We start from the raw sequence: 14,155 nt of genomic DNA, 5'->3' as shown, positions 1-14,155 counted from the left end.
AAACAGAATAACTTCAAGAGTGTATCAGTCTGTAGTGGAAGGAAGGTGGGGTAGGGGTCGGCCTAGGAAAGGTTGGAGGGAGGGGGTAAAGGAGGTTTTGTGTGCGAGGGGCTTGGACTTCCAGCAGGCATGCGTGAGCGTGTTTGATAGGAGTGAATGGAGACAAATGGTTTTTTAATACTTGACGTGCTGTATGTGTGCTCAAATTGTAAATAAATAAATAAATAAATAAAAAGTAACATTTATGAAGGGGTTCAGGGAAACCGGCAGGCCGGACTTGAGTCCTGGAGATGGGAAGTACAGTGCCTGCACTCTGAAGGAGGGGTGTTAATGTTGCAGTTTAAAAACTGTAGTGTAAAGCACCCTTCTGGCAAGACAGTGATGGAGTGAATGATGGTGAAAGTTTTTCTTTTTCGGGCCACCCTGCCTTGGTGGGAATCGGCCTTTGTGATAATAAAAAAAAAAAAAAAAAAAATTGATTTTTGTTTTTAAATTAATGTGCCTTTTACACTTCTGGAACTTCTGCCAGTAATCAATCAATCAAGTTTATTCTCTATAAGGATTACAATGCGGGGTTTACAGATTTTGAATGTTGTTTGGTTTACATGTTTTAAAATACATGTACTAATTACAGAGGGGGCCACTAGGACACCTAGCATGGCTAGGCATTTCGGGCAGACTTAGATTAATTCTAAACTTTAAATTATTACAGATTATGGTATTAAGGCTAAGTGACTACATTATAGTATATTATTATTATTATAATCAAGGGGGAAGCGCTAAACCCGGAGGATTATACAGCGCCTGGGGGGGGGGGATGTGGAAGGCATTCAGGCTTAATTCGGGGAACTGGAGCACAGATCCAATTCCCTAAATCAAGAGCCCCTCACCAACATCAAGGAACCTTCCTTGAGGGGACATTATAGTATAGAAAGCCCCTTGTTATGCTCCGCATGTCAGGCAAATTAGGTCAGTGTCCCAGGATGCGACCCACACCAGTCGACTAACACCCAGGTACCCATTTTACTGATGGGAAACATAGACAATAGGTGGAAAGAAACACGCCCAATGTTTCTACTCTGGCTGGGAATCGAACCCAGGCCCTCATCGTGTGAAGCGAGAGCGTTAACCACCAGGCCACCAGAGCCCACAATGTGAATGCTTTTGTTTTGGCACAATACAGTGTCTATATTGGAGTATCATAGGCAAACTTATGACTAGTTAGGATTCGTTATTTTAAGATTAAGATTCGTATTTCTGTGTTTATAGTCAATGGGTGAGTGAGTGTAAGTGTGAACCACCAGGTGGTTTTCATGTAGTTAGTTGATGGGGTGTATCAGGGAGATAAGATGTTTTCTAACTGTAGTTTTGAAAGTGATGAATGAGTCTGCAGTTCTAGAGTTTTCAGGTAGGGTGTTCCAGATTTTAGGCCCTTTGACACACATTGAATTTTTGTAAAGGTTTAGTTTGACACGGGGAATGTCAGAGATGTTTGTGTCTGGTGTTATGCCTGTGGGTCCTTTCACAACTATCAAGAAAGCATTTTAGGTCAAGTTTAATATTGGAATTTAAGGTCCTGTAGATGTAGATTGCACAGTAGTAAGTGTGGATGTTCTAAACAGGGAGTAAGTTTAGATCTATGAGGAGTGTGGGGGGTGTGTTGCCAGGGATGGGATTTAGTGATTATTCTTACTTCAGCTTTTTGTTGGGTTATTATTGGCTTTAGATGTGTTACTGCAGTTGATCCCCAAGCACAAATAGCATAGGTGAGGTATGGATAAATGAGTGAATGGTATAGTGTGAGAAGGGCAGTTTGCGGCACGTAATACAGTGGACCCCCGCATAACGATCACCTTCGAATGCGACCAATTATGTAAGTGCGTTTGTACGTGTATGTTTGGGGCTCTGAAATGGACTAATCTACTTCACAATATTCCTTATGGGAACAAATTCGGTCAGTACTGGCACCTGAACATACTTCTGGAGTGAAAAAATATCGTTAACCGGGGGTCCACTGTATCGTATCTTGGAGAGGATCCCCACCGTTTTGGATACTTTTTTTGTTGTGTTGGCTATGGGTGCTGAAATTTAGGTTGTTGTCGAGGTATAGACCTAGGAATTTGCCCTCATTATGTCTGGGAATTAGAGTGTTGTCGATCTTAATGTTAAGTTCCACAGCACCTGCTCTGCTACCAAACATAATGTAGTAGGTTTTGTCAGTGTTAAGTGTAAGTTTATTGGCTGTCATCCAAGTCAGAATTTTGAGCAGCTCCTCGTTGGCAATGGTGTTGAGGGTGGCAAGATTAGGGTGAGAGATGACGTAAGCCGTGTCGTCAGCAAAGAGAATGGGTTTCAGGTGTTGGGATACGTTTGGAAGATCATTAATGTAAATGAGGAAGAGCAGGGGACCAAGGGCACTTACCTGCGAAACTCCAGTATCAAGTGGCCGTGTTGATGAGGCTGTGTCTTTAGTGGTGACATACTGATACCTATTAGTAAGGTAAGATTTGAAATATGCAAGCGCATGGCCTCTTATACCATAATGGTCAAGTTTGTGGAGTAGGATGCCGTGGTCTACTGTGTCAAACGCTTTTCTTAGGTCAATAAAAATTCCTAGCCTAGGCCCAGCTTTTCTTAGGTCAATAAAAATTCCTTGCCTAGGCCCAGCTGCCGATCATCGGCATTTACATCCATCAGCCCTTGCTGGCCTCTTATGTCTCTTTAATTTTATTTGGTCGCAAGGAGTTGTTCCCTAGCTGTGGAAATCTACCACTGCAATACATTTTCGTAAACCAGATACTTCAGGACATGGTGCCTTCCACTATCATCCCATTGCTCTTACCAGTGCAGTTTGCAAGGTGATGGAGCGTTTGGTAAATAGATGTTTGATGTGATATTTAGACACACACAATAGTCTCTCCACTAGTCAGTATGGTTTTTGTAAGGGCCGTTCTACTACTGACCTTTTACTCCGTTTAGATACGTATGTTTGTAATGACTTTGCCAATAACCACTCATTATCGCCATCTTTTTTTTTTTTTAATCTTGAAAAGGCTTACGACACAATTTGGAGATATAACATCTTGGCCCAAGTTCATTTCTTAGGCCTCCGAGGCAGTCTGCCATTTTTCCTTAACACCTTCTTAACTGAGAGACATTTCCGTGTTCGGGTTAATAATGTGCTTTCCCCAGACTTTGTCTGAGCACAACACTTTCTCCTTGCTATAAATGATCTGGCATCTGTTCTTTCATCTAATATTTGGTCATCACTCTATGTTGATGACATTGCTATAGCTTGTGCTGGTGCTGACTGTCGCCTCACTGCAGTTTCTCTCCAGAATTCTGTCAACTGTGTTTCCAATTGGGCCACTACTCATAAGTTTAAATTTTCTGGTACCTCAACACACCAAATTACTTTCACTAAATGTTCTATCGTCCCTGATACTTCATTGTACTTGTATGGCTTGCGTATCCCTGAATGTGATACTGTCAAGTTTCTTGGCCTCTGTTTGACCATCGGTTATCCTGGAAACCTCACATTACCTCCTCGAAAGTTACTTGTCATAGCCAGCTGAACCTCATCTTTCATGGGGGGCTGATCGTCGAACTCTGCTTCGACTGCATTCAGCTCTAATTTTATCGAACCTAGATTATGGTGACCAGATATATTCAGTGGCCTCTCCTGCAACTCTTCCTAAACTTGATCCCATCCATCACCAGGTATTACGTTTATGCCTCATTGTTTTTTGCTCCTCACCTGTTGAGATCCTCTATGCAGAGGCGAATATTCCATCCTTGAACAATCGCCATGATGCTCACTGCCTCTGCTATTTTGTTCTCTCTTATGACCTACACAATCCTTCTATATACAGGATAGTAACGGATGTTAGTAGAGGTTTAAAATTCAAATTTTTTGTTTCTCTGCAAAGTTTGCAATGTGTGGCTTACATATTACAAAGTACTACAAAGAAAGCCACTAGCATTCCTAGGCATTTTGGGCAGACTAATCCTAATTCTTTTTAACTACTCTATATTGACACAGGTTATGGAATGGTACATTCTCTTTATTTCACATTATTACAAAGGTTAGGTAATCAAGAATTTTATACTCAATAAGATTTATAATAGTGAGGTAGCAAGAAAACAAATAACAGTACATGTATTACAATTAGTGTAATTTAGTAATGGGAATGGTTTTATTTGGGTATGCTATAATGTTTTTACAGTGTCAAAATTTTCATTGCTTGTTCGTTGCCCCTGTTTACTCTGCCCCTTTTCCTTTCATCTACATTCGCTCTTGTCTTCTCTTCAGTTGCCCCCTTTATATGTTCATGTAGCATCTAACTTATCCTTTCCCCTTGGGAGGTTCCGACAGTTCGTGCCTGTTCTTCCCCACTGCCATGCCAGAAAGCCTAAATACCTATAGTTGCTTCTTGCTCCTCTTCTTAATCACTACCAGTCTCATTTTCATGCCTAAGCAGTATACACTGGCGGTTCTAAATCCTCTGACGCTGTTGCATTTGCAACCATGTTACCGGACAGAATGGCACCAGGGCATTTATTAGACTAGGCTAGCATTTTTACAGCTGAATTATATGCAATTCTAGTAGCAATTATCCGTATTGCATCTATGCCTGTTTTGCCATTTGTGGTAGTCTCTGACTCCCTTAGTGCTTTGCAAGCTAGAAAAAAAAAATTGATTTACCTCATCCCCTGGTTCTTTGTATACAACTTCGCTTACACCGAATCTCTAGCAAAAACAAAGGTATTGTTTTCTGTTGAGTCCCCGGTCATGTTGACGTACAGGGCAATAAACAGGCAGGCACTGGTGCATGGTCAGCAGTACATGACATCCCAGTTTCATATAGAGGTGTTCCATTCACAGACTACTGTGCTGTGATTTCTGAACCACCTTCACAACCATTGGCAACAACATTTGTCTGATATGACACAAATTACATTCTATCAAATCAAGTTTAGGTTTCTGGATTCTTCTTGTCATCGATGCCGAGGTTGGGAGACTGCACCCTCCCGTCTTCACATCAGACACACTCGTCTTACTCACAGGTATCTCATGGAGAGGCGCCCTGTTCCACTCTGAGGATTGTCAGGTTCCAGTTTTGGTTAGCCATATTCTGTTGGACTGTCCAGTCAATCAACGAACACGCAAAATTTACCTCTGATGTTGTCACCGCTCTAACACCCTTACTTTATCTTCCCTTCTTGCTGATGAATCCACCTTTGACTCAGACTCCCTCACTGACTTTTTTTGGTAGCAACTGATGTTCTACACAAACTTTGAAGATACTTCTTTTAGCACTTCTTACAGTGCTTTCTAACTCCCTCTCTTGCCCACTCCACCCTTGCTACTCAATGATTCTGTGGCGTCTCCTTTTCTTTTTGATTATAATAATTATAATCTTCATCTAATTAGCTGGACTTGTCCTCCAATTCCTTGAACTGAGTTTGATTGCCTTCCATTATCCCAGGCACTGCATGACCCCTAAGGATTTAGCACTCCACTTTGATTATTATTATTATAATCAAAAAGAAGCGCTAAGCCACAAGGGCTATACAGCGCTGCAGGGCAGGAAGGAAGCGAGGGCATCAGGTGGCAAAAGGGAGGTGGATGAGTAGTAGGTTACGGATAACAGCGGAGCAGTGGATGGTGAAAGGGTAAAGGGCAGCAAGAGACTGAGCTAGAAAGGGCTGAGGGGAGTGCGTAAGGTATCATCATCAGAGTTTGTGGAGTAAATCAGTCGTTGTCAGGAAGTCAATGAGAGAGTCAGGATTAAAGGAGGGTCCATCAGCAAGAAGGGAAGGTAAAGAGAGAGTAGTAGAACGAAGACGGCGTTGGAGGTAAATTCTGCGTGCTCGTTGATAGAGAGGGCAGTCTAACAGAATGTGGCTAATCGATACTGGAACTTGACACTGCTCACAGAGAGGTACAGGGTGCCTCTCCATGAGATACCCGTGAGTAAGACGAGTGTGGCCAATGCGAAGACGGGAGAGAGTGGTCTCCCAACCACGGCACTGATGACAAGAAGACGGCCAGTAACCTATGCTTGGTTTAATAGAATGAAGTTTGTTACCAAGCTGAGTTGACCAACATTGTTGCCAACGGGCGTGAAGGTGGGTAGCTATTGCAGCAAAATAGTCCAGAAATGGAACACCTCTATAGGAAATTGGTAGGTCATGTACTGCTGACCGCGCAGCAGTGTCTGCCTGTTCATTGCCCTGTACATCGACATGACCAGAGACCCAACAAAAAATAATATCTTTATGCTTCGTAGAGATACGACGTAGCCAAAGTTGGATACGGAGAACTAGGGGGCGAGATGTATCAAATTTTCGTACAGCCTGTAGAGCACTAAGGGAGTCTGAGACTACCACAAATGATGACACAGGCATAGATGCGATACGAATAAGTGCTGCAAGAATGGCATACAGTTCAGCAGTAAAAATGCTAGCCGAAGATAGTAAATGCCCCCGCACGATGCTGTCCGGAAACACTGCTGCGAGTCCGACGCTGTCTGAAGACTTAGAGCCATCTGTGTACACAGCGGTGGCATGAGCACTCCACTTTGAATGTAATAATTTCCACATGATCTTTACTATTGTCATCAGAAAGTCTTATTTGTGAGACTTTACGAGATTCTTTTTTAAAATAATTATGTAACAAATAAGTGAGATTATTATTGTAAGAAACACAGCAGCACTCGGCAGAAGATATGAACAATAACATTCTTCTTTCTGGTTTCTTAGAGTTGCTGGTGAGGTGGAAGTATGTAAATGATCATGAGGAGCCTGTGGGAGTATTGTAGGAGGAGTAGAACAGACAGAGCAGGATACCAGCACTTGACCTGACACCTCTTGAAGATTGACGTTAGCACCAGGGTCAAGCACCAAAGTCGATTTAGGGAGGTCATGTGTTGCAGGGAACCTGACCTTGCTGAGTGTGTTGCCACTGGATGATAGGACCAGAGAACCTGCTGGGATCTCGTCGATCACACACTCTGATAAGAGGAGCTTGGCGGATTCCCTGATGTGGAGGCTCTCAAAGTGTGTGATTCTGGTGTCATGTACCTTGACAAACACATCTCCACACACATCTCCCACCTTCAGCACTTTTATACTTGAGTTGATGATTGTCAGTTGTTCATTGACGCTCTTCAGAAACATCTTCCTTACTGTTGAGTTATAGACATACAGGTTGATCACAGGATCACCAAGGAAGTCGAGGGTGACATTGGTGAGTGAGGCCTTCATCCTAGTGCAAACAGTGTTTGGTTGATATTCTACTTTAGCTTCAGCTATGTGGGTAAGACTCACGTCATAACACTTTGAAATGTTGAGAATGAGGTGATTGACGTGTTTCAGCATGATCTGGGTTACCTCTTCTCCCGCAGGACCACCAGTCAGTGACACCTGTTGGAAAGACATCTTTAAGATTTGAACTTCGTCTTGACAAAAATGCTCTACCATTCACACCTTCATTCTCAGCACTCTACATTGAAATGATGCTCTCGACATACGTCTTCTGTCTGCATGGATTGTCACTATGAAACAGTTATCTTTAGATTGTTCACACACATTACTTTCTTGTGGGGGAGGGGGAAAACTGATTGTATTATGTTTGCCTAGTGGTGTACCACTACTGGTGTGTATTGTCTATGGCTTGTGGTGTACCACTAATGGTGTGTACTGTGTGTGTGGCTTGTGGTGTACCACTACTGGTGTGTACTGTGTGTGTAGCTTGTGGTGCACCACTACTGGTGTGTACTGTGTGTGTGGTTTGTGGTGCACCACTACTGGTGTGTACTGTGTGTGTAGCTTGTGGTGTACCACTACTGGTGTGTACTGTATGTGTGGCTTGTGGTGTACCACTACTGGTGTGTACTGTGTGTGTGGCTTGTGGTGTACCACTACTGGTGTGTACTGTGTGTGTGGCTTGTGGTGCACCACTACTGGTGTGTACTGTGTGTGTGGCTTGTGGTGCACCACTACTGGTGTGTACGGACTGTGGTGTACCACTAAGAACATAAGAAAGAAGGAACACTGCAACAGGCCTACTGACCCATGCGGAGCAGGTCCATGTCCTCCCATCCGGATTAGCCCAATGACCCACCCAGTCTGGTCACCTCCACTCAAGGAAGGAGCACGGTACCAGACCCAGCAGCACAAGCTAGTCAGATCCAACTCACACCCACCCACAATCACTCATGTATTTATCCAACCTATTTTTAAAACTACACAACGTTTTAGCCTGAATAACTGTACTTGGGAGTTTGTTCCACTCATCCACAACTATATTACCAAACCAGTGCTTTCCTATTTCCTTCCTGAATCTGAATTTTTCCAACTTGAAACCATTGCTGCGAGTCATGTCATGGCTGGAAATTTTCAGCACGCTATTCACATCTCCTTTATTTATTCCTGTTTTCCATTTATACACCTCGATCATATCATCCCTAATTCTATGCCTTTTGAGAGAGTGCAGATTCAGGGCCCTCAGTCTATCCTCATAGGGAAGATTTCTGATACATGGGATCATCTTTGTCATCCTCCTCTGTACGTTTTCCAGAGCATTTATGTCCATTCTGTAATACGGTGACCAGAACTGAGCAGGATAGTCTAAATGAGGCCTAACCAAGGATATATAGAGTTGAAGAACAACCTGAGGACTTCTATTATTTATACTTCTAGAGATGAAGCCAAGAATTCTGTTAGCTTTATTGCGAACACTAATGCACTGTTGTCTTGGTTTTAGATTACTGCTAACCAGAACTCCTAAATCCTTTTTTGAATCAGTAGTATTAAGATCTACATTAATTAGTTTATATGTGGCATGGCTATTTACCTGTCCAACATTTAAAACTTTGCATTTGTCTATATTAAACTGTATCTGCCACTTCTCCGACCATTGCATCAGTCTATTCAAATCATCCTGGAGTGCTCTAGTGTCCTCATTAGAATGAATTGGACGGCCTATTTTGGTGTCATCAGTAAATTTGCTATGTCTCTATTTATTCCCTCATCTATGTCGTTTATGTAAATTGTTTACGACAATGGGCCCAACATTGACCCGAGGAACACCATTTGTGACGTGCCCTCATTCTGATTTCTCCCCATTTATGCAAACTCTCTGCTGCCTATCTGTCAGCCATGCCTCTGCCCAGGAAAAAATTTCTCCTCCTATTCCGTGCCTTAAGTTTCCTCAATAGCCTCTGGTGTGGAACTCTATCGAAAGCCTTACTGAAGTCCACATACACTATCATATTCATTACCATGATCTACCTCCTCAACCACCTTAGTGAAAAAAGTTAGTAAATCCGTAAGACAGGAACGCCCCTTTGTAAAACCGTGTTGAGATTCATTAGTCAATCTGTGCCTATCAAGATGGCTACAAATTGCTTCAGCAATTATTGATTCCATAAATTTTCCCACTATGGAGGTAAGGCTTATTGGTCTATAGTTCGAAGCTAAGGACCTGTCACCTGCCTTGTAAATAGGTATTACATTTGCCATTTTCCACTTATCAGGCACTTGCCAGTTTGTAGTGATATGTTAAAAAGATTAGCCAAAGGTATGCTAAGTTCCTCTTTACATTCCTTTAACACCCTTGCAAACAGTTCATCAGGGCCTGGGGATTTGTTAGCTTTTAATTTCTCTGTCTGAGGACCATGTCACTAGTTACCGCAATCGTGCATAGTTTATTATCGTCCTGTTCTACATAATCTATTATTTCAGGAATATCACTAGTATTTTCCTGCGTGAAAACTGAGAGGAAGTAGGTATTGAGAATTTCACACATATCCTTATCACTGTCAGTGATCTGACCAGAGTTACTCTTAAGTGGGCCAATCTTGTCCCTAATCTTACTTCTTTTGGGTTAGTCTTTGAATCCCTTGCGACCTTAGCCTCATAATCCATTTTTGCTTTTCTTATAAACCTAACTTTGTTATTTTTTTTAAATACACTACCTAACAGAATACTCCATTTTACTGAATGAACAGCAATGCATGCAACCATATGACCTGTCTTTGTAATACTCATTTGTATTTTATAGTTATCTGTTTACAATAATGTCTTATCACTGATTTCATCATTGCTTAGTTAATCTTAAGTTAATTGTAAGCCAGCCCGTAATGCTATGCATATAAGTGGCTTTGGCATGCTGCTCTTACCTGTATTTTTTTGTACCTCTGTATGTATGCTAAATTTCTAAATAAATAAATAAATTCCTTTCTTTATTTCTCTCTTTAATTGAATATATTGATTTCTTAACTGCCCCTCCACTCTTTTGATACGCCTATACATGTATATGCCTCTCTTTTGACCAATGAGATGTTTTAATCTATTGTTCATCCATTTCGGATCATTTTTGTTAGATCTAATTTCCCTACTCGGAACAAAAGTTGTCTGGGTAGCTAGAACTATGCTCTGAAAAACGTCATATTGGCAACCAAGATCACCTATCTGACCCATAGTCAGGACATCCCAATTTAGCCCACCAAGGTAATATTAAAGTCCCATGAAGTCAGCCAAGCAAAAATCTGGGACAGAGATTTTATTGCAGTTATCTGGGTAATTCCATGATATATTGAAACTAAGTGATTTGTGATCACTTTCCCCAAGCTCATCATTAACCTCAAGATTATTAATTAGTGAATCTTTGTTGGCAAGAACCAAGTCAAACGGATTGTTTCCTCCAGTTGGTTCTGTCACAACCTGTTCTAAAAAGCAATCCTGAACCGTATCAAGAAAGTCACTAGACTCAAGATTTCCTGTCATAATGTTCCAATCAGTTTGTCTAAAGTTAAAATCTCCCATTATCACAACATTTTCATATCTAGATGCCTTATGAATTTTGTCCCATAACAGCTTACTGCACTCCCTATCAAAGTTTGGGGGCCTATAAATCACACCCAAAATTAATTTGTTACGTCCCTCGAGAAACTGTAGCCAAACAGATTCTGTGCTCGATGTTTCTAATCTTATATCATGTCTAAGACAACATTTTAAATTTTCTCTGACCTACATCGCCACTCCACCACCCTTCCTGTTAACCCTATCAGTGTGGAATAGTTTATAACTCTGTATGTTGCATTCAGAAGGCATTTCTCTATCAGGTTGAACCAGGTCTCTGTTATACCAATAATATCTACATTACCTATACTTGTAAGTAATCTTAGCTCATCTATCTTATTTCTTAGACTCCTACTATTTGTATAGTAAACCTTAAGGGAGCTAGTCACTCGTTGCCCTCTACTATCTCTCTTTGTCTGTTGATCAATTGATTTGCCATTACTAGCAACTTTATTTTGAATATTGTCTTTTAAACATATCCCAGAGGTATTCCGGTAATAACTGCTGTTTTTAACCCTAATGCTGCAGCCTGATTGTTTCCTCCTAACACCCATACCTCTATAATCTATCAGTTTAAATTCCTAGACGAATCATCAATTACCCTCTCAATCGAATTGGCTAATGCAACCACTCCATCCCTTGCATACATATCACGTTTGCCAAAGAATAGGTCCCAGTTATCAATGAATGAGGTTGCAAGTTCCTTGCAGTACCTGTCTAGCCAGCGATTTATACCAATTGCCCTAGACATCCATTCATTGCCCACTACTGGTATGTACTGTGTGTGTGGATTGTGGTATACCACTACTGGTGTGTACTGTGTGTGTGGCTTGTGGTGTACCACTACTGGTATGTACTGTGTGTGTGGCATGTGGTGTACCACTACTGGTGTGTACTGTGTGTGTGGCTTGTGGTGCACCACTACTGGTGTGTACTGTGTGTGTGGCTTGTGGTGCACCACTACTGGTGTGTACTGTGTGTGTGGCTTGTGGTGCACCACTACTGGTGTGTACTGTGTGTGTGTGTGGCTTGTGGTGCACCACTACTGGTGTGTACTGTGTGTGTGTGTGGCTTGTGGTGTACCACTACTGGTGTGTACTGTGTGTGTGGCCCGTGGTGCACCACTACCAGTGTGTACTGTGTGTGTGGCTTGTGGTGCACCACTACTGGTGTGTACTGTGTGTGAGGCTTGTGGTGCACCACTACTGGTGTGTACTGTGTGTGTGGCTTGTGGTATACCACTACTGGTGTGTACTGTGTGTGTGGCTTGTGGTGCAGCACTACTGGTGTGTACTGTGTGTGTGGCTTGTGGTGCACCACTACTGGTGTGTACTGCATGTGTGGCTTGTGGTGCACCACTACTGGTGTGTACTGTGTGTGGCTTGTGGTGCACCACTACTGGTGTGTACTGTGTGTGGCTTGTGGTGCACCACTACTGGTGTGTACTGTGTGTGGCTTGTGGTGCACCACTACTGGTGTGTACTGTGTGTGTGTGTGGCTTGTGGTGCACCACTACTGGTGTGTACTGTGTGTGTGGCCCGTGGTGCACCACTACCGGTGTGTACTGTGTGTGTGGCTTGTGGTGCACCACTACTGGTGGGTACTGTGTGTGAGGCTTGTGGTGCACCACTACTGGTGTGTACTGTGTGTGTGGCTTGTGGTATACCACTACTGGTGTGTACTGTGTGTGTGGCTTGTGGTGCAGCACTACTGGTGTGTACTGTGTGTGTGGCTTGTGGTGCACCACTACTGGTGTGTACTGCATGTGTGGCTTGTGGTGCACCACTACTGGTGTGTACTGTGTGTGGCTTGTGGTGCACCACTACTGGTGTGTACTGTGTGTGGCTTGTGGTGCACCACTACTAGTATGTACTGTGTGTGTGGCTTGTGGTGCACCACTACTAGTGTGTACTGTGTGTGGGGCTTGTGGTGCACCACTACTGGTGTGTACTGTGTGTGTGGCTTGTGGTGCACCACTACTGGTGTGTACTGTGTGTGTGGCTTGTGGTGCACCACTAATGGTGTGTACTGTGTGTGTGGCTTGTGGTGGACCACTACTGGTGTGTACTGTGTGTGTGGCTTGTGGTGTACCACTACTGGTGTGTACTGTGTGTGTGAGGCTTGTGGTGCACCACTACTGGTGTGTACTGTGTGTGTGGCTTGTGGTGTACCACTACTGGTGTGTACTGTGTGTGTGTGGCTTGTGGTGTACCACTACTGGTGTGTACTGTGTGTGTGAGGCTTGTGGTGCACCACTACTGGTGTGTACTGTGTGTGTGTGGCTTGTGGTGTACCACTACTGGTGTGTACTGTGTGTGTGTGGCTTGTGGTGTACTACTACTGGTGTGTACTGTGTGTGTGGCTTGTGGTGTACCACTACTGGTTTGTACTGTGTGTGTGTGGCTTGTGGTGTACAACTACTGGTGTGTACTGTGTGTGTGTGGCTTGTGGTGTACTACTACTGGTGTGTACTGTGTGTGAGGCTTGTGGTGCACCACTACTGGTGTGTACTGTGTGTGTGGCTTGTGGTATACCACTACTGGTGTGTACTGTGTGTGGGGCTTGTGGTGCACCACTACTGGTGTGTACTGTGTGTGTATCTTGTGGTGCACCACTACTGGTGTGTACTGTGTGTGTGGCTTGTGGTGCACCACTACTGGTGTGTACTGTGTGTGTGGCTTGTGGTGTACCACTACTGGTTTGTACTGTGTGTGTAGCTTGTGGTGCACCACTACTGGTGTGTACTGTGTGTGTGGCTTGTGGTGTACCACTACTGGTTTGTACTGTGTGTGTAGCTTGTGGTGCACCACTACTGGTGTGTACTGTGTGTGTGGCTTGTGGTGCACCACTACTGGTTTGTACTGTGTGTGTAGCTTGTGGTGCACCACTACTGGTGTGTACTGTGTGTGTGGCTTGTGGTGTACCACTACTGGTTTGTACTGTGTGTGTAGCTAGTGGTGTACCACTACTGGTTTGTACTGTGTGTGTAGCTTGTGGTGCACCACTACTGGTGTGTACTGTGTGTGTGGCTTGTGGTGTACCACTACTGGTTTGTACTGTGTGTGTAGCTTGTGGTGTACCACTACTGGTGTGTACTGTGTGTGTAGCTTGTGGTGCACCACTACTGGTGTGTACTGTGTGTGTAGCTTGTGGTGCACCACTACTGGTGTGTACTGTGTGTGTAGCTTGTGGTGTACCACTACTGGTGTGTACTGTGTGTGTAGCTTGTGGTGCACCACTACTGGTGTGTACTGTGTGTGTAGCTTGTGGTGCACCACTACTGGTT

The 14,155-nt window shown here is 43.4% G+C and overlaps 1 protein-coding gene across 2 annotated transcripts in view; it reads right to left on the bottom strand.

Moving 5' to 3' along the window:
* Positions 1 to 4,068: 4,068 nt before the first annotated feature.
* LOC128696796 (uncharacterized) overlaps positions 4,069 to 14,155 on the bottom strand; it is a 40,443-nt gene continuing 30,356 nt past the window's right edge. For both annotated transcript variants that reach the window (XM_070096009.1, XM_070096008.1), the window contains exon 3: positions 4,069 to 7,428. In XM_070096009.1, the coding sequence (XP_069952110.1) occupies positions 6,634 to 7,428 (795 nt within the window). In that variant the 3' untranslated portion in view covers positions 4,069 to 6,633. The remainder of the gene's footprint in view (positions 7,429 to 14,155) is intronic.

Source organism: Cherax quadricarinatus, chromosome 52 (assembly GCF_038502225.1).
Source record: "Cherax quadricarinatus isolate ZL_2023a chromosome 52, ASM3850222v1, whole genome shotgun sequence".
NCBI lineage: Eukaryota > Metazoa > Arthropoda > Malacostraca > Decapoda > Parastacidae > Cherax > Cherax quadricarinatus.
Note: the sequence above shows the minus strand (reverse complement) of the source record. Positions and strands in the feature narration are given on the sequence as shown.